Here is a 26,373-nt window from a genome sequence, read left to right on the forward strand (position 1 = left end):
ATTAACTCAGGAATAGAAAATATCTGAAATAATGAATAACTATAAAAACGGAAGCGCAATAATCATATTCATTTACTTTAAAAGAAAACAAAGGATGTAAGATTCATTACATAAACTACCTAACTAAAAAGAACCAAAGGAAGCAGTAGTATAGAGGTTTCCTGGGGACCTGGCACATCCACCCCAACATGAGGCAACGTCCCCATGCAGTGGGAGGCCTGGGTTTGGAATGTGGACTGGCACAGAGGAGTCCTGCAGCAGTTCATTGCTACAGCCACTGGGCCACAGCAGCCCCGGCTCAGGAACCCGGAGGCTCCCTGCACACAGCTCTTCAAGCCAACCCCCACCTCACCCCACCCCACCCCCCGGAGTTACCTGGCCATCAGTGTTTAAGAAACTGAAGAGCAGATGAGGCGCAGAAGTGGCTCTGCCTAACGACCTGAAGTTACAGATCTCAGAGGCCAAAACAGCATCAATTGCCCAGCAGCTGGTCTACACCACGCAGTCTTTCAAAACATCTTATGAAACCTGAAATTCATCCTACACTGTCCTAACTCTGCAGGTTATATTTCCCAACAGGCAGTATCACACCGAGACAGTTTTGTTATGGTTATTATTTCAATTTCAACGCCGAGATCGTTATACTGTAAATCTCAGAAAATGGCACAGAGACTGTGTGCATAGAAATACTAGTTGATGGGAAAATAGGCTTATAAGAAAGAGCATAAATGAACCAAGCCTCTCCATACAAACATAATCATTTTATCGGTCTATAAGGTAAAAACCAAACATATTTGGTTCTATGATTTCACTTTTATATATTTGCTACTAAAAGTATGTGTTTCATTTTCAAACTCTTTTTTAAAAGTTTTATTTATGATCATAGCACTTGACATTTGAAAGGTCATATTCCATTGGCTTTTTAATAGATTTCTTTTTACCTCTATTGATTCAGTTCTAATAACTTCATCCATTGGACTGGATAAATATTATCTTTCTGACAGGAGCAAATAAACAAAGGGAAAGGGAAGTAAAAAGAAAAAGAAAAACCAACCGCTGAGTACCTATTACCTGCAGGTACTGTGTCCCAAGCTTTTATAAATTGTTATAACTGTGCACACAGCCCATGATGGGGGGGTGGGGCAAGATACCCTCCTTTTCAGAGAGAAACTGCAATACAACAGGCTCAGAGCCTGTTCAGAATCACAGCTCAAGGCAGGGCCTGGCCTCGAAGCCAAACCAAGACCACATGAACCCAATGACCACAATCATTACTAACTGCTTACGCAGCCTCTATTCTTAGGCTCTGAGACTTTTCAGATTTCAGTCTGTACACAAAGTACTTTTTGAGATGTAGCATTTCAAACCCGACAGCTCTATTAATACTACAGTTAATTTATACACGTGTTGTTCTTTCCAGAGTTAAGCATGTGGCTTCACGGAAATTATGCATGTCTACAAATCTGGAGGTAAAATGTAAGCTAAGAGCTGGGATTCCAAACCACAAATAGGAAAAACTGCTCTAGTTGAGTCTCTCTTGCAAATGCAAAAGATTACATACTTTCCAAACTGTTATCTCCATTCTTACACACACATCTAAGACTTGGAAAATGTTTATCAATGATGTCTAACTTGAAGACGATTAGAAAATGAACTTTGGGAAAAAGGATGACACAATAATTAAAACTCAGTCCAGAGCAAAAATAACTCTGGGAAATAGAATAAATTTCTTGTCTGTGTCAAAATAGAAAAATGAAGGCATTTTTGCCCCCACTTCCCTCTCTCAGAACCGATTTGAAATAAAACATATTATCAACTAAAACCTCCATCTTCAATGAAAGGAGGAGACAGACGGGAGCCCAAACGAAACACCAGGAAGGACAGCTGCCAAATAGGCTGAGGCCCGAATCTGGAAGAGTGGCCCCCTCTTCCTCACACTCAGAGCGGGCTGCTGGCTTCCCCTCCGGTAAGAGCTACCCGCCTCGGAGGCATGGCTGACAATCCTTGTATTAGGAAGACAAGCAGCAGCAGTGCTCAGGCCCAGGAGACACAGGAAATGTCTCAAAGGGGGACCCACTTTGAAAGCAAAGAATCTCAAGGAAGGGGAAGTTGAGGGAGAAGAGCAGACAGTCAGGAGCAAGCAGCAAATCCCAAATCAGGGAGCCCGGAGAATTTTATAGTGAGCCATGACAGTACCTCTCAAATCACTGAGGAGCGTACTGCCAGATCTTCATCCTCATCCCCCCCCACAAGGGAAGAGAAGAGACTTGGTGAGAGGTTGTGCATTGTCCGGCCCAGATCGGTACAACCTCACAATTCTGCAGCCATGAGAAGGACTAACACAAGCCCGCTGCATTCAAGCCGACTACAAAAGAAAGAAAACCGGGAACATGAGCAAAAAGGGCAGCTTCAAAAGAAACTTTAAAAGTATTAACCAAAGAAGTAGGAGAATTCAGAGAAATCCAATTGCCAAGAAAACACGAGATTCAGCTAAAAACAGCTAAAGTAAGAGATGCAAAGTCAAACAAGAGTCGAGGAGAAACAAGGTCTCAAACGTACAGAGATGAGAAGCCAGCCTGCGGATGTCCTCCAAATTTCCCAGTCTGGACATGAAAGACGCTACAGGTGCTTTCCAAAAATTTGAATATTATATTCCTAAAATGAATATAATGCTATATTCATGCTATATATAATGCTATAAATATATATATATATAATGCTATAAATGGCCAGTTACAAAATTAAAGGAACTTCTTTTCCACAGTGTCCATAAGAAAAAGCAAATCTGAATCAACCAGGCAGGAGTAACACTGAAATACTATTCTACTCTCTTTGTAGAAAAATAGCAGAAAATCATTGTCACGTGAAGAGGTGATCAATAGAAAGGCAGCCAAAAATTGCAGGAAAAAAAAGATTTACAGAAAGGTGTCAGCAGTTAATTACTAAAAGCACAATGTTATTTTCCTGGATTTTTGAAAAATGTCGATAGTATTATCGGCTTTTAAAATTTATAATGTATTATAATATCTCCTCCCATTCTAAATATTCACTTCTCTATCTATTAAAGAAAAACATTCAAACAAGTAATTATGAGACGCAGGTAGAGATATAAGGGAACTAAAACAGAATAAATTTGACTAAAAATGATGATGAACATTGTGGACAACTTGAAGAAATCTCACAAAACAAACTGGAAAAGAATAGATGATTTTAGAGATGGGAATAAATACTAAAAACAGACAAAGGAAATCTAATATACACTTAATTGATGTTCTTAGAAAAAGTGAATAAAATAAATGGAACAGAAAAGTATGCCAAGATACAACAGAAGAAAACCTATCTGATATAGAGAGATTTGAACCTGAATATTAAGAGTACTTCCATATTTAAGAAAAAATGAGACAGAACAACCAGCATCAAGATATACCCTGGTGCAAAAACAACCTTACAAGCACTCAAGCATAAAAAATAATAAAGAGTAATGAGCAATTCAAGATTGGCAAACCATGGAAATAATTAATGACAAACATTACAACTATTTAAACTAGAATTAAAGTTAAATACCTATGGGAGTTATGATTACAGAAAAGAACATATATTTATAAATCTTGAAATAAAAATTATAGTACTGCATCTACAACAAATGGAGGGAAGAAAAAGGTGGAAAGAATAAATGTGCTAGTTTAGTCTTACAATAGGAAACTAACTATAGCTAGTAAAATAAGTAACATCCTAAAGTTTTTTGTGGTCTTTATTCTTAGTTTTCAAGCTTTAATGAATTATCTTATGGTAAATAAGTATTTACCTGAAGTTCAGTAACTATTCCTATTCTATTTCACTTGTTTTTTTCTTTTATTCAATTCAACAAAAAGCAAATATGTCTGTATGATCCCATTTTTATAAAACTGTTTCTATCCATCCAACCAACCATTCATCTTTATGTGAACATAAAAGAGAAATTTGAAATAATGTTCGTAATATTTTTGAAGAATGGTGAGGTTTGGGTTTTTCTTCTTTTGTTTTGTTTTGACTTCCTCTGTATTTTATTACTACTTAAAAATTCATAATGTATGGATATCAATTTTATAAAAATAATTAGATCATAGTTCTTTTTAAACTGAAGAATTAAACTCTTAAGGAGCAACATCATATTCATTTGGAGCTTTTAGGAAACAAACAAAAAAAATAAGTCACTGAAATACAAGACACAGACGGAGCCTTTGCAATATATAAAAAAACAACAACAACAACAACAATAAACAGAAACTCACGGTAACAGCAGCCACTCTTCGAGGCTGGGTCACTCCCACAACTCTTCCTTCGGCTGTCCAACCAGCTTCTGCAAGGTACTTCAAATAAAATTACATCTAAGTATACATCCAATATCATTTCTCCAGAAACAATCTCCCCCAAGGTGACCCCACATTGTCTTAAAATCACTGAGAAAAGAAACAACAGATGGTTCTTGTCCCAGCAGACATTTTGGAAATTATTTTGCAAATGAAGGATCTAAGGCTTCTAAATGTTAGGTGATTTGTTTAAATTCACATCAGAGGTGATAATCAGAAGAACCAAGGCATAAATTTAACATTCTGACTCCTCCATCTTATAAAATTTCCATGTACTACAGCCATCTCAACGAATAAAAAAACTATCCAGGGATCACTCCGAACAGTGCTAAATCTGTAGAACAAAGAATTTTAAAGTATATACAGAGACACCTCAATATAAATATCAACCATACAAAATATTTAAGCCAGATTACATGGAAATAATTAGATTTTATATACATGTATATATTCCATTAGTTGATATTCGTATACATAAAAATTTGACTGTAAGCATTTATCTGACTTATGCATTCATTTGATTATAAGCATTTGTAAAATCCAAAATGGATAACAGTGTTTATCAGAGTTACGGATTTTCATAATGTCTAAATTGTTTTACAATGAATATATAGTACTTTTACAATAGGAAAAAAAATTTTAAATGTTGGTACATGTATTATTTGCTCATTTGTTTAAAAGAACTAAAGGAAGGATAGGTCAGAAACTAAACAGAATAGTCATCTATGGAGAATCAGTAGAAAAAGGGTGGAAAGAAGGGAGAAATGGAAACAGGGCAGCAGGGACGAAGAGGGACAATGCTTTGAGTAAATCTCTCTGTGTAGCTCTGACTCTTAGAACCACAGTCATGTGTCACATACTCTTCAAATACCCCCAAAATGAGCAAAACCAACCAGCATGTGGATGGAAATCAAAAGGAAATACAAACACTAACAAATGACCCTGTCTGTATTACAAATGAATAACATGATCACACTGAAGAGGGCAGAAAAGACAAGAACTAACCTAAATAACCGGAAAACCATACCTTGACCGGAGGCTGTAAAGCTCAAGACAAAAAGAGCTGCACATAAATGCTGTGATCCAGTGAATCAGTGTTAGTAAACGTTGTAATCCAGGTAGTAAACGTTAGTGAATGCCGTAATGTAATTAGTAAATATTAGTTAACACCCAAAGGTATGGGTTAGCAATTCTAAACCTATTTTATGCGTATACTAGAATTTAACAAATAAGTAAATTGATTGTAGGTAATAGGATCTGAGTTTCTGACTGTTGGAGAAAAGTTACAGATAAGGAAATGCTAAAATGAGCCCTATGGTGTTGAATTGGAATCAAAAGTATGAGCATAAATTCATGGTGCGTGCGTATATATATACATATATACGGTCTGACAATTAAGTTCACGAACTTGTTGCACCAATGTTGCTAACCTTTTTTTGATATCAGAGGGATTATTCATTATGAATTTGTACCAACTGGACAAACAGTTAACCAAGTTTACTATTTGGAAGTGCTGAAAAGGCTGCGTGAAAAACTTAAAACGACCTGAACTTTTCACCAACAATTCATGGCTCTTGCATCACGACAATGCACCAGCTCCCACAGCACTGTCTGTGAGGGAGTTTTTAGCCACTAAACACATAACTGTATTGGAACACCCTCCCCACTCACCTGACCTGGCCCCCAATGATTTCTTTCTTTACCCAAAGATAAAGGAAATATTGAAAGGAAGTCATTTTGATGACATTCCGGACATCAAGGGTAATACGACAACAGCTCTGATGGCGGTTCCAGAAAGAGTTCCAAAATTGCTTTGAAGGGTGGACTAGGCGCTGGCATCGGTACATACCGTGTTTCCCTGAAAATAAGACCTAGCCAGACCATCAGCTCTAATTATTAAAGTAAGACCCTGCCTAATATAATATAATATAACATAATATAATATAAGACCGGGTCTTATATTAATTTTTGCTCCAAAAGACGCATTAGAGTTGATGGTCCGGCTAGGTCTTATTTTCGGGGAAACACAGTAGCTTCCCAAGGGGAGCACCTCAAAGGTGACAGTAGTGATATTCAGCAATGAGGTATGCAGCACTTTTTCTAGGATGAATTAGTGAATTTAATTGTCTGACATCAGTTTGTTATATACATATATATGTATATGTACACACGCACACGAAACAAATATCCATGAATCCATACTGATATACATAAATAATTGGATAAATAAACGAGAGAGAAAAGACAGTTCTGCATTACAGAAGATTCCATTTACCAAAGGTAGAAGGAAAAAGGAAAAGAGAAAATCATCCCTAGGCAAACACTTGAGTAACTGCTGCAGACGATCCAGTGAGGGATGCTACAAGTAGGCAAAAGTTTGAAGAGAAGCAGAGTATTTGCAGTCTGATAATATCTCCCGCAAGATATTTATCAACTACGAAGGGAAAGACAGTAAATTTTTAGGCAAAACCTGGCACCTTAACCAAGTGATCAAGATTAATCTCACCAGTGATAAGGCCCGGACATGGCAAAACGTCCTGTGACAGGAGGCACAGGGACACATCATTTCTGTGGTATTCTTTCCCAAAATGCATACGCTCGTTCTAACGATGAGAAAACATCACACACACCCAAACTGAGGGACACTGTATACAATAAATGCCCAGTACTTTTCAAAAATGTCAAGGCCATTGAAAGACGGAGAAAGACTGAGAAACTCTCATAGACGGGAGAGGACACAGAGAAATGACAACTAGAGGCCATGTAGGGCCCTGGATCACAGTGCTGAAGAATATTAGTGGGAGCACTGAGGAGATTTAAGCAAGATCTGTAGTCTAGCTACTATGTAGTATGGTACAAATGGCAATGACCTGCCTTCCATGACTGCACTAGGTAGTGTGAGGATATAAGGGAACTCTCTTATTTTTGCAGCTTTCCTGGTTCGTCTAAAATTAGCCCAAATAATAGTTTAGAAAATGACTATAAAGAACAAAGTGTTTTACTATGTAGGTGTTTTTGTGATTAAAAACTGTAAAGTTTCTCTCTCTTGTATTAAATATGTACACAAAACACTACCAACCACCCCAATCAACACAAATGCAAAAACCAAACAAGAATAACAGCTAAGATTCATCAACAAAACATTACTAAGCGCCAGGAACTGTGCTGAGCGCCTTTCAGGCATAACCTTATTCAATCGTAACAACAAATTCTATAAGGAAGGTAACAGCATCATCAACAATTTAGAGATGAGGGAAAAAAGCACCTCCAAAGACACAGATAAAAACTTGTCCAAAGACACAGATAAAAACTAAGAGCTGGGGATTCAAGCTCAGCATATGAAAGCCTTGCCACATAAGCAGGACACCATTGTACCATCCAAAATAACACATGCAAACCCGCAGTCTCTTAGTAGTAGTGTTAAGCAACAGGAACGTAATTTCCATAGTAATAAAGCATCTATCCACAAAGCCAGTCTCCTCAGTACCCCTATGACTCAGCCTTCCACTGCACGCTTGCGATTGCTGACACATGGAAATTTAAACATCCCGCAGAAGCAGGTGTAGTGGTGACATCACGAGGCAGTGGGATGTCATGGATGGAGATCGCTGAATTCCATTACAGTTCTCCCTACTCTTTTTAAGGGTCATCCAATCTGGTCTTCTAGTTAAAGAGTGGGATTAAGAATAACTCCACAAAAAACGGCTCATAAAAATCGCAGTCAAGTGTAGGGAGCGGGCTGTAAGCTGACGAGGGAAGCCTTGCCTCAGCATCTTCCCAGAAAGTACAAGATAACATTAATACAGCCACAGACATACAAACTTGCAAATACACAGAACAGAATGTTCTACTGATACTTGCTTGTTCTGCTAATACTTGCTTGTATAGACAATTGTTCTAAGACTGTATATAAACCGTGTGTGAAACAAAGACTGCGCCACTGCTCCGCCATCCACGGACAGTGGACCTCCCAATCCCAGCTCTCCTGTCTCTGTGTCTTTTCTTTATCTCCTCACCTTTCCCCCTTCAGGCCGAGCCCTCCTGGCTGCGTGGGCCGCAGCGGTCAAGAGCTTATTCTCATAGTCTATTGTTTGGACAGAGCTGTCGAAAAAAATACCATCCAGGTTCCACATACAATTTGTGAAATTTCAAAACTGCTGTTTGGTGCTTCAGCATGCTGTATTTGTCCACGGAAAGATATCATATAAACGTAGCAAAACAGCTGGTTGAAGAAATACCTTCTCCGTATCCTTGCCATGAGCTCAGCCTTTCCAATTTTCCTGGCCCATAACTCCAATTTAGTTTCACAAGAAGTTGAAAACTGTGACTGTCTCAGAGAAGAGGAACTGAGGGGTGAAGAAAAAGAGGAATAATCCTTCTACAGAAGGGGTAGCAGACACCTGGACCAATAACATGATTTATCATAATGATCTTAGTCATTTTCACCAGCAAGGCGTACGAGATTCGCTTTTTACTATTTATTCCTTTGTGCTTTTCGAATTTGATACCATGGGACTGTTTCTTATTCAAAACACACAGTACTTATAAGAAAATACAGTTCCTTAAAAATAATTAAATTCACATGCATATGCCCTTTGACACAGCAACTCCATAACTGCTGTATCTATTCTGTGAGTATATCCACATGTGTACAAAATGATCCACCTGCAAACTGACTCATTGCATCATTGTGATAACACAACACTGGAAATCCACAACCTAAATGTCTATCAACTGGGAACTGGCAAAAATAAATTATGTAGAATCTATGCAACTACTAGAATCTGTGCAACTGAAAAAAGAGAACTACACATTAAGTGAAAAAGGACAAGGTACATTAAAGCTGTACAGATGCTACCATTTGTATTTAAAAGAGGGAGAAATATATACATTAATATATTAAAAATACACACACACATACACACACACATATTCCTCTATAATTGCAATTTTTAAAAATCCTCTATCCAAGAAACTGGTAACATCAGTTACATGTGCATAAAAGAAGTATCACAAGATAAAGAAGAAGAGAAATCTTTCTCTTTTTATCTCCTTTTGTGTCTTTTAAATTTTAAATCATGTGAACCTATTAAATATTCAAAATCGACTTTAAGTATTTTTAAAAGTCCAAAAACAAAACAGACTGCCTTTCTTTGCTGTGGACTGGCGGTTGCGCAGGCTGGGCTCTCAGTCCCTACTCCTCTCTCTCCTCCAGGCCATTCTTTCCCTGGACGCAGCCCCTCAGCAGGCCCTCTGTTCCCTGGCAGCCAAGCCTCGCCGGGGGAAATGACCACATTGCTGTGCTGTCCTGTATTATGGATTCAAATATCGGCTACCCATCCTTGTGAGAAGATTCCATGCACTGCCTCTCTAGTGCTGATAGGCCTGGCCACGTGACTTGCTTTGGCCAGTGAAATGTAAGCAGACCTGCCACTTCTGTGAGAAGTTTTAAGAGCCATCTCATGATGCTGCCATCTCCCACAAGATGCACAAGTCCCAGGTGAGACCTGCATCCTCATCCCAGGTCCCAGTGATCACCTGAAGCCGCCCACATCTTGGGTCATCAACCCAAGATGACCACATAGTAGGAGGAAAAGAAAACTGTGTTAAGCCACTGAGATTTTCAGGTTCTTTGTTACCACAACATAGTTATATTAAGCTGACTAAATAACCGCAGGGACCAATTCCAAAACAAACTACAATCATCTAACCTCGCATGGCCTGTCCTTTACCTCGGTTCTATTTCCCCCGCCCCTCGTTCCTCTCTATGGTGTCCTCATCCATAAAATGAAGATAATAATAGTACCTGCTTCACAGGGTCACGGAGGACTAAACAGATTAATGTGTTTAAAGTGATCACGTTATGTAGTACTTACTATAATTATTATTTGTTTTTTTAATATTACCATTAATATTATTATTGTTTTTATTATTCCTGTCAACTAATAATCTCGCAGTAATTTAACACGGCCCTTCTCTTACGTCCCTCTGTAAGAAGCGAGTAATTTGCCAGGATCTTCATACCATCTGCACATATGTTTTCCCTCCAGGTCACCATTTCTTCTGCTGCCCTTTCTCTACAAGGTCACTCCCTTCTGTCTACCTTCCCCTAGATCACCTGGGGAACTTTTAAGGAATACCTATGTCTGGGCCCCATCCTAAACCCATTATTGGGTTGGGCAAAAAAAGCTATATTATTATTTCTTTATAAAAGTTCAAAAATAGGCAGCTAATCTATGGTGTTGGAAGACAGAATAAGAGTTACCCTGTGTGTATGTTTGTGGGGTCAGGAAGGGAGAGAGGGCAGGAGACCACAAGGGGACACAGGAGGTCTTCTGGGTGCTGGTAACACAGGTGTATTTACTTATTAAAGTTTATCAAGCTGTACAATTATGATATTAATACTTTCTGGTATGCATTTTATACTTCAATAAAAATCTATGTTAGAAAGGAAAGAGAAACCTGCAAGGACTCTCATCCCTGACTACTTAAATATCATTCTTCAGCCTCCGTCAAGGCTCTTAAAACAGACTTTGACATCACCCTATCTTTCCACCCTTGACCCCAGGTGTCCACTAACATTGATCCCCAAACACTTCTCCACCCCACTATCTCTAACCACAATATTCACTGGATTAGAAAATCTTCCCAGCCAGCTCCCCTTGACTGTTCAAGGTCTACTTCAAATACTTCTTTTACAAGGCCTTCCCTGATCCTGCTTTCAACTTTTATTCACATGAGATACCATTTGGCTTGTAAGAGAGATTTCTTTCATAGCACTGCATGATTCTGTAACAGTCAATTTTTATTTACAACTATAAAAAGTATTCATCTCATCCCGCCTCTTCAACTATAATTGAGGACAGAAGCTATGCATTACACCTCTTTCAATGAGTCCTCTTTGCTCCTTTCAGAATATGGCTATTCAATTATTATTTTGGAATTATAATACATTGAAGATGACTGTACTTCAGTACTCAAAGAAATTATAAGCCCCAAAGGTTTAATAAAAAATACCTAGTTGGGTTGAACATTTCTCCTCTGAGAGATCTTAAAAATGCAAATGACAGTCAAGAGAGTTCTCAAGTTACAAAACCCTTCCAATCAAATATAAGTACGAAGACATTTAAACATATACTCACTTGTGGAATCTGCGTGCTTTTCCCGCATCCCGTTTCTCCAACAATCACCACTGTCTGATAGTTTTCTATCAAGTATAATATATGATTCCTTAGCTGAAAAAAATATAACCATATATTGTAAATAGCCACACATTTTCTCAAAAGACCTAAACAAAAATATCTAAACATTATGAAATGAGCTGTTTACCAAAGGAAAGTAAATTTTAAAAAGAATTATAAAAATGTAATTCCAACCCCCAGGTACTGTTGGTATCAGTATAAGCTGATACAATTGCAGTTGAGTATAAAAACTTATCAAAATATATAATGCACATGCCCTTTGATTCAAGATTTTCACTTATAAGATGTTATATTACAGACATACATGTGAACAAAGATATGTATGTACAAGCATACTCATTGAAGTACCGTGAAAAATGGCCAAAAATTCAAACAGCCTAAATGTGCATCAAGACGGGATTGGTTAAATCAGTTACGAGCACTCCAATAATGGAATAACATGCAGTTGTTAAAAAGCACAAATGTCTATTTGTACTGCTATGAAATGGTCACGAAGATCTGTTAAGGGAAGAAAACAAGATGCAAAACAGTGTGAATAATGCACTAGTATTTGTGTTTTTAAAGAAAGGGTAAATACAATAGGCTCTAAGCCGTCTTTGGGAAAAACAAAACAAAACAAGAAGCTGAGAACAACCTTATATTGTCTCCAGGGAGGGGAACAGGGTGGCTGGGGAGCAGGGGTGTGAAGAACTTTGAATTTTGTACAACATGCATGTATTATCTACTTCAATTTGTTTCATTGATTAACTCGTAAAATATTTTCAAAAACAAATATTTTACAAAAAAAATATGCTTTCACCTCTACCTCTAAATCCAAGTTCACAATAAAGCACTCATATGTTACATCGAATATTGCAGCTGAGCCTTCCTTTATCCATTCAGTGTGAGCAGCAAACACTGGTTTGGATACAGAAAAGTCACAGATAATTCCAACATCCTATCTACTTAGCTTCAAAATGCACTTGTGTACCCACATCTAATTAGAGACACACCTCTAGAAAGTCATAAAGGCAATCCATAAATACCTGGTTTGGAATGAAGTAAAAAAACTGCCTAATCCTCCCACTCCGACCACTGCTCAGCTCATCTGATTCCAAACCAGCAATGTGTTTGGTGAAGACTAGAAGAGCCAGGCCGCTGCCTAACACGCTAAAGGAGGCATTGGCTGTTTTGGGTTTTTGAATTTGGCATTGTTTGGGTTCTAAATATGCATTTCTCAAATCTTAGTGTTAAAATCTCTTATATTTGTTTAAAAATGAAGATTCCCAGCCCTACCTTCAGGGTTTCTGATTCGGTAGGGCTAGGGTGGGGCCGAGGAATTTGCATTTCTACAAGCACCCAAAGGAGATTTGGCTGCAGGTGGCCTAATGACTAGTCTAGATGCTTTCTTGTCAGTTGCTTACACTTTGTGCTTTCTTCTTCTTGGGTAAGGAAAGGGGAAAAGTTTGAGTTCTTTGCAGGTATTTTGTAAATGGTAGATCCATCCACTGGATGGGTGAGATAGATGGATGGATGGATGGATGGATGGATGGACAGACGAGTGGGTAGATTCAAGGAAAACTTGAAAGACAAGTTGAGTACAAATAGCTAGACAAGGAATTCCAAGAAAGGGAAATAACATAAGCAAAGAACGAAGATGGAAATAAGCAAACTATATAAATTCTATTAAAGGGGTGCTATAAAAAGCCCATGAAAAACTCCAGGTGTGGCCTGGAAATGAGTTACGAGAGGTGTAATTAAGGCTGCTTTGTGAAAGGCCTTGGACGCAGAGAGAGAATCTGGACTTTAGCTGAGAAGAAGCATATGCTGTAAGGGGTTTGAGAAAACTGGGCAGCAGCATACAAGGTTGATCTGAGTATGAAGAAACTGAAGGCAATAATTCATACTTCTTGTGTTAAATACGAAGCATTGCAAGTGGGGAAAGTCCAGTGTATCACACTGGAGAGAGAGATGACAAAAAGATTTCCAGTTTGGAGACTGGGAAAATGACAATACCACCGACAGGCGCAGGCAGGGAAATGAAGGAGAACTGTTGAGGAGAACAAGACTGAGTTTCAAAGAGGCTGAGTTTGAGGCAGTGAAAGGACAACCTTGCAGAGCAGTGCCCAGGGCCCAGGGCCCAGCCTACAAAGGCCGGCAAGGGGAAAGCCAACTTGGCTTTCCAACTTGTAAAGGCACTGGGAAATGGGGTGAGCTTTAGGTTTACTGATGCTTTAGTTTCAACTTGTTTTTAAAGCTACTTTGACTTTTAGTTTTAACAGGAGAAGGGGTGGTGAATGGGTAACTTCTTATTCTTTTCGTCTTCTAGATTTATCTTTAACATCTTAATGAGATCTTAAATATGCTTAACCTCCACTTTGCTTTTTATCAGTAACTTATACCCTTCTTCTTACCATTTTAATTTCATCAGTATATGTTAACTTCCTGCTTACTTGTTTCATTTGTTGTTTCACTTATTATATTTTATAAGTACAGGTGGAAGATAAGGATCAGTCAGGAAAAGACCAAAATTAAACACGTGGTAAACAATAATTATCCTTGTGTTCGAACGTTTACTACATGTCAGGTATTTTACTAAAATGCTCTACGTGGATTATCTCATCTGGTCCTCAACAATCCGAGGGAGGTACTATTAGCCCCATATTATAAATAGGAAAACAGAAGCTCAGATGGTGAAGCCAGGTCACACAGCACACAAATGACGAAGCTTAGGTTTGAACTCTGAACTCCAAACACTTCATCACAACTCCAATTACGTCCCTCAACAGTGAACCTATAATCTTATCTCCTGAGGGTCAAACTGGTTTGCATCCACACATAATGGCTGAGGTTAATCACCTGAGAAAGAAACCCAGAGGCTGGCGGTACACGAGTGACTAAAATGTTTGGGGCCACATAAAACTCTAATCAAGGTGGGATGGCTAAATTAAGAAGGATTCCATTTTATATCCACTTGGAGAAAGAATATGTTCATAGAAGAGGGATTATTAGCACAACCTAGACAAAGGGGCTCCTTAAATACAAGAACTTAGAGGAGAGTAACATGCTGGTGGCTCCACCTACTCGGGTCATTCCAAAGGTATCACCCTTCATCAGAGGTTATACGTGTATGAAATAAATATTCTTCAGCTACATCTAAATCACCTTTGGCTCTGAGCCCACTTCCTGATTACAATTTGGCTTCCCATGTGGACTTGGCAACAGGGAGAAAGTGTGTCCAAGCACTGGGTCCATCTGTACTAGAAAACTACGGCTCACTGTAAACAAACATATTCCAAATTCTAGTTTACAGTTCTCTCTCTTGTGAGATGCCAAGAGATGCATCCATTTCATGAGGGTAATGGAACTAAGTGTCTGGATATGCACACGGTACATAATAAACACACCAAAATCACGTCACCACCTTGCTGGGAGTTAACCTCCCAAACAGAAACCACCTCATATTCCCAGTTAATCTTGTTTAGAGATATATGCCTTTAAAAAGAAAGCGAAACTTGGCCATATGTTGGTTATCTGTTGAAGCTGGATGCATAGAAATTCGTTGTGCTCTTTTCTCTACTTTTCTGTATGTCTGAACTTGTCCATAATTGAAAGCAAAGCGGGGGGAGAGGGAAGAATGTTATTCTACTTCTTTCAGTTTTCAATAATAAGATCGAACTGAAAAAAGTCTTAAGGACTCTGGGGGGCCGGTTAGCTCAGTTGATTAGAGGGTGGTGCTAATAACATCAAGGTCGCGGGTTCGATCCCCACATGTGCCACTGTGAGCTGCGCTCTCCTTAAAAAAAAAAAAAAGCATGATCTCATAGAAGGAGCATGTTTCTAGTGTTTCCTGATGGTCCAATAAAACAGACTACTATTAAAAAAAAAAATCTGAAGGGCTTTGAAGATTTCTAAGGTTAACTAACACGTATATTTTGAAAAGTTAATCCCTTCAGATAAGGTCATCTCTGAGCTCTTTGTGTTCTAAAGAACCACTAAGAGTAAGAGGACGCTATTCGCTTCAGTGCCAAGTATAAAGCTATGGCAGACTGCTTCAGGCCGAGAGACTGAACATGCTTACTCAATGTACCTTGAACACTGGCAGCTTCTGTCTCTGCTGCTCTATAGAAAGGGCAGCATAAGGATTGTAAACAACGGTTGTTGCAGAGTTTTCAGCTAGACTTTGTCTCTCTTCAGAGATGCTGACGCCTGGTCCCTCTGTACCTGTAACAGAAAAAAACTTTTTCAGATTCTCTGATACAATGAACAGAAAAAAATGCGCATTAGTTACAAATTCAAAGATGAAGATACACAACAGAAGCAATTCATCTGATCTCCAACTACTAAGAAATACTCAGTTTTAACTTCAGGAAAGCATCTAGAAAAGTATCTATGAGAATACAAAAATCGTCTCTAAAAGCGTCACTCCAGTGTCAGGAACAAAGGAGATGACAGTCCCACTGGGCTCCAAATTGGCCACACATGACTGTACTTTACAGAGGACAATGTTTTTAGTTCTGGCCTCCATGTCGTTATTATCACTGAACACTTCATAAAAGTGACAGAAACCCAGTGGGAATTAGCTGGGGCAAAGGATGAGTCCTATTACTCATGGCAGGAAGGTTCCGAGACAACTGGAACCAGGGACTCAAATGCTGCCTGGCTTACTCCTACTTTCATCTCTATGCCTCTCGACAAGTTGCTTTCGGTCCCCTAGGCTGGCTTCTCTACAGGAGCTGGAATCAAGGCTGCTGACAGTGCCAGAGCTCAGGCTCACAAGTCCCCCACCAGTCATTCATTCACGCACCCACCAGGGACGGAAGTGCAAGAGATACAGCATGAACACTGCAGACGCAGGCCCTACCCTCGTGCACCTTCCTTGCTTCTTTTAGTCTTTCTCACCACAGAATGTAACTTGGTGCATGAAGCGGCAGTAAGTGCTATGGAGAAAACTAAAGACCCAGTAAGGGCGACAGGGAGTCCCAGGTGTGTACTATTTGGGGGGCGGGGGAGGCTCTTTTCCTCCCAGCTTAGGTCCAATGCCCAGCCAGATCCAATCAACCATGGCCAGTGGAGGGGGATGCAATAAACGGCAGCCCCCACTTGAACCACAGAATTGGAACAGTTGGATAGGAAGTGCTGTTCCAAGAAACCACTGTGCTGAGCAGATGAAACCACAGATACACGACAGCTTCTTGGTAAGAACAATGACAACCTGGGTCTCAGAATGGTGAAGAACAGGGAAGCTATGTCCCATCATGAAAAACTATTTCAAGGTACCATGGATTTTTAGCCTGGAAAGGAAAATGCTTTAGGAGGAGCACAGGTTCAATTTTTATAATCAGCTTTCGTAACTTTTCATGCTGCTTTGTGTAGCTCTAGGACAGAAGTAAGAGTAGTAAGTAAATAGCACAGGGTTCAGAATTCAATTCAATATAAGGAAGATATTCCTAAAAGTTAGAGCTGTTGAGCACGGGGGTCTGGTACTTTGTGAATCAATAAAAACCCTCCCTAGAAGTTCAAACATATGCTGCACAGCTTTCTGTTGGGGGTGCTACAGGGATAATTACGCAAAATAATCACCTCACAGGTCTTCTGACCTCAGAATCTGTAACGCCATAAGAAAGTACAGGGACTCTGTGACAAGAATATTTAGCCCAGTGATTGAGGTTTACATTTGGGGAGGGGGTCCCAGATCCCTTCAATAATCTAATAAGGCTATGAACACCCTCTCCTGAAAAATACACCAGAAGGTAATTTATCACAATACAAAATGCTGGAGGCCCACAAACCCCCTTAGCGCTACATTTAGAATCGCTGCCATAGATCTCTGATCCCTCCTCCATTTATTTTTTCGAACATAATTGTCTTCCAGAAATCAGGTAAGTGGGACCCTGCTTGTTGGGGAAGGTCATCGAGTAGATAAGGCTGCCAGTCTGATCCACAAGCTGGACCCAGGCAATCAGAGGCTCCTCACCCACCTTCCTGTGTTCCAGAATGTGAACTCCGCTCGCCTTCCCCGGGCTAGACGCTGCCCAAGGACAGGGCCGTGTAATGACGAGACTATCTGGACTATGTGCATGACTAAACCCAGGTAAGGCCCCCCCCTTGTATGTTAAGACCTCTGTATAAAGTTGTAAGACTTGGCGGGTGGGTGCAGCAATCCACGTCTTGTGACTGCCCAAGACAGCCTCCTATGTTAATTCCCTTGTGTATTAACCTGCCACCCACCAATCTGAAGGGCCTGCCTTTTTCTTTGCTCTCTCCCTGCCCTCTGCTACCCTGTTTCCCCAAAAATAAGACCCAGCCAGACAACCAGCTTTAATGCATCTTTTGGAGCAAAAATTAATATAAGACCCGGTGTATTATATTATAAGACCCAGTCTTATATTATAGTAAAATAAGACCCGGTCTTCTATTAATTTTTGCTCCAAACGACGCATTACAGCTGATGGTCCGGCGAGGTCTTATTTTCAGGGAAACACGGTACCTATCCGTGTATGCACAGCCCAGTTAACTATAGTCCTCATCCCACTCTCTATTACTTCCACCCGGCAGATTCACTTAGTTAGGTTGCCTGAAAGGCCCCTGAGCTTGTGACTCCCAGCCTGCAGGATACGTTCGTGATTCCAACATCTAGCCTTACATCCAGCCTCAGCCATTTCCCTGACCTTCACCATGTATTTCCCACATCCTATCTTCACACCTTGAACTTCAGTTTCCTCATCTGTAAAATGAGAGTGATACCGCCATCACAGAGATATTGTGATGGTTTAATTAAAATGATAGAAGTAAGTGACCAGCACAAAGTAAGGGCCCACTAAGTGTGGACTAAAACTCATTCCCACCTCAGTTAATGACAGACAGTTTACCTATTAGACCAGTGGTTCCCAAACTTTGATGCTGGAATTAGCTGGTGAATCTTTAAAAAATACTGACGCCCAGTTCCTAGCCCTTCAGATTCCTGGTTTATTGTCATGCGGTATGACAGCAGCAGGATTTTTAAAAGCTTCCCAAGTGATTCAACTACACAGCAAAATTTGAGAACCATTTACCTAGATAGCCAGCCAATCCAGACACCTGAGTCAGAACTTCACCTTCTCCTATATCTGCCTCTAAAACGTCTCTCCAATAAGGTCCCTCCTCTCTGCTCCAAAGCCAAAATTAAGGCTTCCAACATCTCTCCTCAATTTTAGTAGGAACCTTCTCCTACAAGTGTCCCTGACTCTAATTTCCTCTCCCAACCATTCTGCACAGCACTGCCAGAGTTATCTTTCTAAAATAAACCTGATCGTGTCATCCCCTGCTTAAAAACAGTGAAGTCCAAATTCTTTGGCCAATACAACATCCCAAAATATACCTTACCACTTAATGCCATCACGCAACTCAATTATTTTGGGTTTCTTTGGACATTCTTGAGGCATGCATCCCTGTCATACGGGGCGGCCTGCAGGGTCTGCGGGGGATCCTGCGGACTACGCCATGTGTCATGCGGGGCGGCCTGCAGGGTGTCAGGCCAAAAAGGAACACCCACGGAGCCATAGGTAGGGGAGTCATATTACTATATTCTCGCTGACGGCTGGATTGGAGACACAGGAACCAGGAGCCACACTGTTCGCAACCCTCACTGCTCCACTTGCTAGCTCAGCCACCATCTCCTTGCTAGCCCCCATTTTTTGCTAGAATAGCCACAGCAGTTATATTAGTACCCAATGGCTCACTGGTTACAGCTGACGGCCAACTAGCCACAGCTGATGGCCATTTGATCACAGTCGACAGCCATTTACTACCTGAGCCAGCACCTTTCTATGTGAGGCCGAGAGCCTGGAAACTGCTTTTTGGGGCTCTGTCCCCACAATCCCACTTTGCTTTTGTTCATGCTGTATCGTTTGCCTAGAGCTCCATTCACCTACCTCTCTATGGAACAAACCCTTATTTGTGCTTCAGTGTCCACCTCAAAAATATCACTGTCTTTATGAAGTATTTCTAATCCATACATTCGGTCTGTCCCTCTCCTCTATACTTCCATATAATTATAATAGTTAATATGTGTCTAGTGCTAACAGCTTTATATGTATTCTCATTTAATCCTCAAAACAATCCTTTGGGTAGGCGTTTATGCCCAATTTACAGATGTGATAATTGAGACTTTGAGCACTTAAGTGACTCTGCCAAGTCACCAAGTTAGTAAGTGGTAGTCAAGGATGGGCTCTACTGTCTGACTCTAGAGCCCATCTTCCTTACCACCACCTTTTTCTGCCTCATTTTATAATCTCTTCTAAAGGGTATCCGACATCATAGAATAATTGAGAGAGAGACAGAGAGCAAAGCACAGCCCTAGTCATCTATATCTGTCTCCCGACAACATGGTTAGGTGTTCAATAAGTATCTCCTCAATGAATGAACTAAATAATGGAATAAAACTCTTAGAGGAATCCCATGTTCTTTAACTGAAATAATTCATTCAGGCCTTTATTATACTTAACACTTTGACCTGTTATTAAACACCTGACTAAATACAACAGTGGGTATCTCATTACCTAATGGGACCTTAGTTTTGGCTGCAAATAAAAGTCAGGATGGATAATTGGCTGATAACTTGAAATGCTGAATCATAAAAATGTTGTTAAATGACAAACTACGGATTAAAAAAAAATAATTAACACATCCCTTGCGTGGGTTTATCTCCCACGTTACGTATATGCATGGTCAGAATTTCAGAGACGCAGCCTAAGAAAATTTTTAAAGCTTTCCTTGTATTGCCTTCTCTGTCTCACTTCATTTTTGCTCCAATATACTTGGCACATCCAGACCTACAGAGGTGTAAAGGGGGGTGAGGGGACAAGCAAGTGGTGGGGAGAGAAAACTTTTGTTTTTCACAAGGAATTGATGGGAGGGGAGAAGTAATGCATCTAGCTGGGTCTCAACGTGTACACATTCAATAAAATCGTGATTGAGAAAATGAAAACAAAACAAGCAAGGCGTTTTGAGACTGAGAATCCTGTTAGTCTGCAAGACTGGAAGCGCGTGACAGCCAATGTGAAGGTGTTCACTTTCTGGCAGACACTCGTAGTAGAAAAGAACGACCCTAAAACAAAAGAAAACTTTCCCTTTCTATGAGCACTTACTCTACGTCAGACAATGCGTCATGCTCGTTATTCAAGCCTCCAGAATGTTATTACTCTGCCCCAAAGGCACTGTTACTATGTGGCAGAGCGGAAAATTCGAACCCAGGCAGTCTGATTCCTTAGCTTGAGCTCCTAAACCCTGAGCAACACTGCCAGTCGGGTTCCACTGTAGCCCCAGGGCAGTAACAGGACACGCGTGGGCGCTTTAGCGTTTCCCCATCTCGCGGGTTGGGCAACACAGGCATCAGGAGCGAGAAAAAACGCAGCCGGGGACCGGGGAGGCTGAGAGACTCAAACAAGGTCACACAGAGAATCTCTACGTAGGTTGGGAGCGGATCCCCGAACCTCTCGGGACCACAGTGGGCGCCTGAGCCGCACAGCCGACCCGCAGCACCTTGGCGACGGGAGCTAGCCCGCCGAGGTCAGGCCTGTGTGCAGGTACGTAGGACTCAGGACCCCAGCCGCTGGGCCATGACCAAAGGCAGGCCGCTACATCTGCCCAGCGTTCCGCCAAGGGCCTTACCTGGTCGCCAGAACTTCACTGGTCCCAAGGGCGCAGCCATGCTGGGGTGAAAGGTCACGAGGAAAGCTCCACCCCTCCGTCGCAAGCAACCCCCTGGAGGGGCGGGGGGTGTGGCCCACGAGGAGCATAGGCCCGGCGCTTCACGCGGTTTTATGGCCACGCCCCCCGTGGCCACCGCCCCCTCTGCTCCACGTGACCCACGGTCGTCTTCCGAAAGCCTTCCGGCCCCGCCTCCAGGCCCACGTGACCCACACCGGCGAAAAGGGCGCGCTACTCCGCTCTCCTTGGCCTGGCGGATCGCGGTTCCTAGTGGCCTTCCTAGTGGCCTTCCTAAGAGCGTGGCGTGGCTTAGATGGCGGCCGCACACCTCTGGAAGGGCGAGCTTTGGGAAAGGACTGCTGGCACGCGATGGGCATGGTGGCAATATATTCCATTTAACTTGTTACAAGCTATCTCAGCTTTACTATTTCTCTCTCACTCTGCGTGTTTTCAAGTGGAAGGATAATAATAGTAACTACCTTGTGAGTTTGCTGGTGCAGTAAATACTTCCTGGGTGCCCAGGTACTGCATTTCAGCCCCTTCATGGAACTTCTGTCTAGGGAGGCAACAGTTATAAATGCTCGATAAGCAGTAGTATTTATTATCAGTAAACAAAACAATGGGAAAGGGTATGGAAGTCTTCAGGACCCTTGAGAGTAATGCTGAAAAACGGGGGGTGGGGTGGGGGGGGAGTGGGGGTGACGGGTTGCAATAAGAGACTTAGAAATGGGTAGATCAGTTAGGCTAGGAAACCCAGGGTTTCCAATTTGCTCATATGATTTAAATGCTTATTTAAAATACAGATACTAGGCCCCCATCCAATCTTGAGTCAGAACCTCCAGGGGCATGGCCAGGGAACCTGCATTTTAAGAAGCCCTGTAATGATTCTTTTCGTCAACCAGCTTGAGAAAGATTCCACTAATCCAAAGGAAAGTTAATGAGGATTAATCAACTAAAATAGAGGAACTATTTTATGGGTAGGCAACTAATTGGAGGAAATGAGAGGCTTCAGAATCTGCATTTTTAGAGCTCTGAAGAAAATTCTGCGTTCTTTGAAAGAAATGACGTATCGTGCTTCCCCAAAATAAGACCTAGCCCGGACAATCAGCTCTAATCGTCTTTTGGAGCAAATATTAATATGAGACCTGGTATTAATATTATATTAAGACCCGGTCTTATAGTAAAATAATACCGGGTCTTATATTAATTTTTGGTCCAAAAGACGCATTAGAGCTGATTGTCCGGCTAGGTCTTATTTTTGAGGAAACACAGTAGTCGTGGAAAGATCATTTTGGAAACAGGTAGACATGATTTGAAATCCGAACTTTGCCATTTCCTAGCTCCTAGCTGTCATCTAATATTTTTAAAGGCTGTATTAAATGAGATAACATGTAAAGTACCGAACAGTGTAAGACATAGCAGGCATTCAATCAATATTAGCTCTCCTTAACTCAAATAGAGCAAACCCACCAAAGGGGGAAAACATCTGAATTCACATGTATGCATTCATTTTCCAAATATCTTCTTTGGTTTATTTCCATAATAATGAAAATAATGTTCAATACATGATAATCCCTCTGCCTAGAATTATCCATCCATCCTTTAAAATATCCTCATAAGGGTCAACTCTAAGAATTCTCTTACAGTCTGGTTTAAGCATTCCCCCTCTCGAGGCTCAGAACCTGTGTGCTCACTGTTGGGATAACACTTACTTAGCTATCTATAGTTAATCTGCCTCCACTATTACGCTGTAAGCTCCTTGAGGACAGGACCATGTCACACTCAGATTCCTAGCCCATTAACAGTGCCTACTGAGAAATGTACGAGGTCGGACAATTAAGTTCGGGAACACATTGCAACGATGTTGTTTTGATATCAGAGGGATTATTCATTATGAATTTGTACCAACTGGACAGTTCACCAAGTTTACTATTTGGAAGTGCTGAAAAGGCTGCATAAAAAAGTTGGACAACCTGAACTTTTCACCAACAATTCATGGCTCTTGCATCACAACAATGCACCAGCTCACACGGCACTGTCTGTGAGGGAGTTTTGAGCCAGTAAACAAATCACTGTATTGGAACACCCTCCCTACTCACCTGATCTGGCCCCCAATGACTTCTTTCCTTACCCAAACATAAAGGAAATATTGAAAGGAAGATATTTTGATGACACTCAGGACATCAAGGGTAATACAATGACAGCTCTGATAGCCATTCCAGAAAAAGAGTTCCAAAATTGCTTTGAAGGGTGGACTAGGCACTGGCATCGGTGCATAGCTTCCCAAGGGGAGTTTTTCGAAGGTGACCATAGTGATATTCAGCAATGGGGTATGTAGCACTTTTTCTAGGATGAGTTTGAAAACTTGTCGGAGCTCGTATATGTGAACACCATGCTTTATATTTATTTTTAGTTCTTCATAACATTGATCCTTGGTTTATTTTTGTCTTATTTTCAGTAAAGGCCCAAATATAGAAAACAGGGTTTATACATGAATACAAGGGAAAATTAAATAAGTGCCACTTTTTATTTCTGTTTTATAAATGACTCATGACTTATATTAAGAAGGCTTCCTATTTACAAAGGCACAGTAGATTAAAGTTGGAGTAGACTTTAATCAACATCTAGTCTAACTACTCTGTTTTACAGAAGAAAAAAAAACAACTGAGACACACGGAGTTTAAAAAGATTGGTCAGAATCAATGAACTAATTTTGCATCAGAACTAAAAACTAGAACTCAAGCATTCCAATTCCCAGGCCACCACACAGACCACTTAAAACCATTCATGCTTAGCTCTTCTAGATGAGAATTAGTTTATCTTTCCCAGAAAGTTCTCAAAGCCCAACTGTAACCTAGTGGGTTGTTTTGCTTCTTACATAGACCTCTACTGGAGAAAAGGCCTAGGTAACAACCTAAAGGTTGATGGTGTGGTTTTCCTGTCACAACTCAGGAATGGTCTCAGTTGACTATCTTATCCTTCCTAATTAACTATTTTCAGAAAGAATGGCCTAAAATAACAACTCCAAAATTAAAACCATTATTTCTTGGGATGGCATCCAGAATTTATTTAGTTCGATGCCAATTCATTTTGTTTGATCATTTTGTCACATAGAGGTACATTTTGCAACTTCTGAATAACAGGTTTTCCAAAAAGATACTCCTCAAAATCGTTTCATGGGTACACTATACCATGTTTCCCCGAAAATAAGACCTAACCGGAAAATAAGCCCTAGCATGATTTTTCAGGATGACATCCTATGAACATAAGCTCTAATGCATCTTTTGGAGCAAAAATGAATATAAGACCCGGTCTTATTTTCAGGGAAACACAGTAGAAGTTTGTCTGTGCCTATAGGGTTTAAGGGTTACTTTCTGCCCTGAAATATTTCCAGTTCCACCATCTTGGCCACATTTAGGAAGCATAGGATTTCGGAGTTTTCATCTTTGTACCAGCTAAGGCTTTTATGTAACAAGTGATAGAAAACTCATTCTCACTGAAGCAAAAGTGGCTCATAAAGTCCAAGTGTAGTTCTGACGAGACATGGCTGCAGCAGGACACATAACATAATCAGGGCTCATTTCTGATCATATTGTTCTGCCTTCTACTGACCTGGGTGTCACGTGGTACCTAAATCGCCATGTCAACTCAACCAAACATCCTCTCGGCCTCAAGCCTCTTTCCAAAAACTGGTGGTAAAAGTATCTGGCTATGTATCCATCCGAGGGCCAACCAATATGATGTACACACACTCCACCCCAGACCAAGTGAGGTCACCTCCACCAAAACCACATGGACCAAGAGTGGGGAACAGAATGATTCCCCAGAGGGAAATCTGAGGATGACTATCAGAAGGCAACTGAATAAATGAAGCAAAAATAACAGATGTCAATTATACTATCCCTGTAGTCACGTACTAAAAATCTTGGCTTCCTAAGAAACATCCTAGCTGCCCTTAGGGTCTGCTCCACCAAGCCAGATCAGAGAGCTCTCTCCCAGCCTGAAAACAGTTCGTCCTTTGCAGAATTGCTTTTACTGAACTGTCCTGTTCTGGGATTGTCCACTGAATCAAAGGTGCAGAAGCCCTCTGCAACTTGTAACATATGTAAACCTGGATGGTTTGTTGGCTCACACACAAAGGATCAAGTTCACACACGTATTAGCATAAGCAAAAGTGTTTACTTAGCTCCAAGGATTTGGGTACAGAGGTGTGGAGAGATCTACTAGGAAGGAGATTCAGCTGCCAGCGGCATGTGTCACGTCGGCCTGAAGAACACACACGGCTATGACACTGGACAAGTTGGGGGGCAGGGGCGGGGGGACCTCCTGAGATTGGCCAGGGGCTTTCTAGACAGGATGACTGTATGCTTCAACTGGGACCCTTCTAGAATGAAAGAGGGTGTTCATGGGCGTAAACTGGAACTCTGCCAGGCAAACGGGGGTGTATTTCTAGGTGGCACCAGGGAACCGAGCATAACACATTCAACGTCAGGTACACATTCCAGGCTCACACAGGACATAGGTTTAGACAACTGTCCTTAAGGAGTTCAGTGTTTGGGCACACCCAGCATATCTGTCATTGTGTTATCAGAAGGCTTAACAGTATCATTTTCATGAGAGGATCCTTGTGAGAAATTCTTACCTGATCTAAGTACCAAGGATTGTTCTTCCTAGACTTGGATTTACTTTAATCTTCGAGACATTCTGAATGGTGGGTCTGACCAGGTTTCTCTTTCTGCCTTGGCTACTGAGAAAGAAGCTTTAATGTGCGGCCTGACCCAAAGTAACAGTGTTGGTCCCTGTGGCATGTGCTTACAGCCGCGTTCCCAGCTCCATGTTGTATTCTCCCACCCTTGGGTTTCTTTCATGTAACTTTTCATTTACATGATCTTGTACTTTAGGTTTTCCTGTTAGTCACTTGGAGTCCCATGTAAAACATACATACTCCCAGCCCAACTGCCTACAGATATGGGGAGGCCATTTCTTCAATTGACTCCTTAAGTTTTTCAAAACAATGTTGACCCTACAATCTGATTCGGTTGACCTTGAAATTGCATGGATCTCTAATTCAAACAAATCATCAGGGAGGAAAAAACAAGAAATGAACCAACTGAACTTAAATATCGTTTATTTGATCATATTGAGACATTTTT

The 26,373-nt window shown here is 40.9% G+C and overlaps 1 protein-coding gene across 2 annotated transcripts in view; it reads right to left on the reverse strand.

The window, feature by feature from the left end:
- Window positions 1–21,328, reverse strand: part of DHX35 (DEAH-box helicase 35) — a 70,995-nt gene extending 49,667 nt beyond the window's left edge. Inside the window, exons 1-4 of one of the 2 annotated variants that reach the window (XM_033095249.1) lie at window positions 21,182–21,328; window positions 15,621–15,754; window positions 11,492–11,584; window positions 4,272–4,349 (exon numbers count right to left, since the gene is read on the reverse strand). In XM_033095249.1, the coding sequence (XP_032951140.1) occupies window positions 4,272–4,349; window positions 11,492–11,584; window positions 15,621–15,754; window positions 21,182–21,221 (345 nt within the window). In that variant the 5' untranslated portion in view covers window positions 21,222–21,328. The remainder of the gene's footprint in view (window positions 1–4,271; window positions 4,350–11,491; window positions 11,585–15,620; window positions 15,755–21,181) is intronic. The other variant, XM_033095250.1, reaches the window with a different exon arrangement.
- Window positions 21,329–26,373: the final 5,045 nt, after the last annotated feature.

Source organism: Rhinolophus ferrumequinum, chromosome 23 (assembly GCF_004115265.2).
Source record: "Rhinolophus ferrumequinum isolate MPI-CBG mRhiFer1 chromosome 23, mRhiFer1_v1.p, whole genome shotgun sequence".
Lineage (NCBI taxonomy): Eukaryota > Metazoa > Chordata > Mammalia > Chiroptera > Rhinolophidae > Rhinolophus > Rhinolophus ferrumequinum.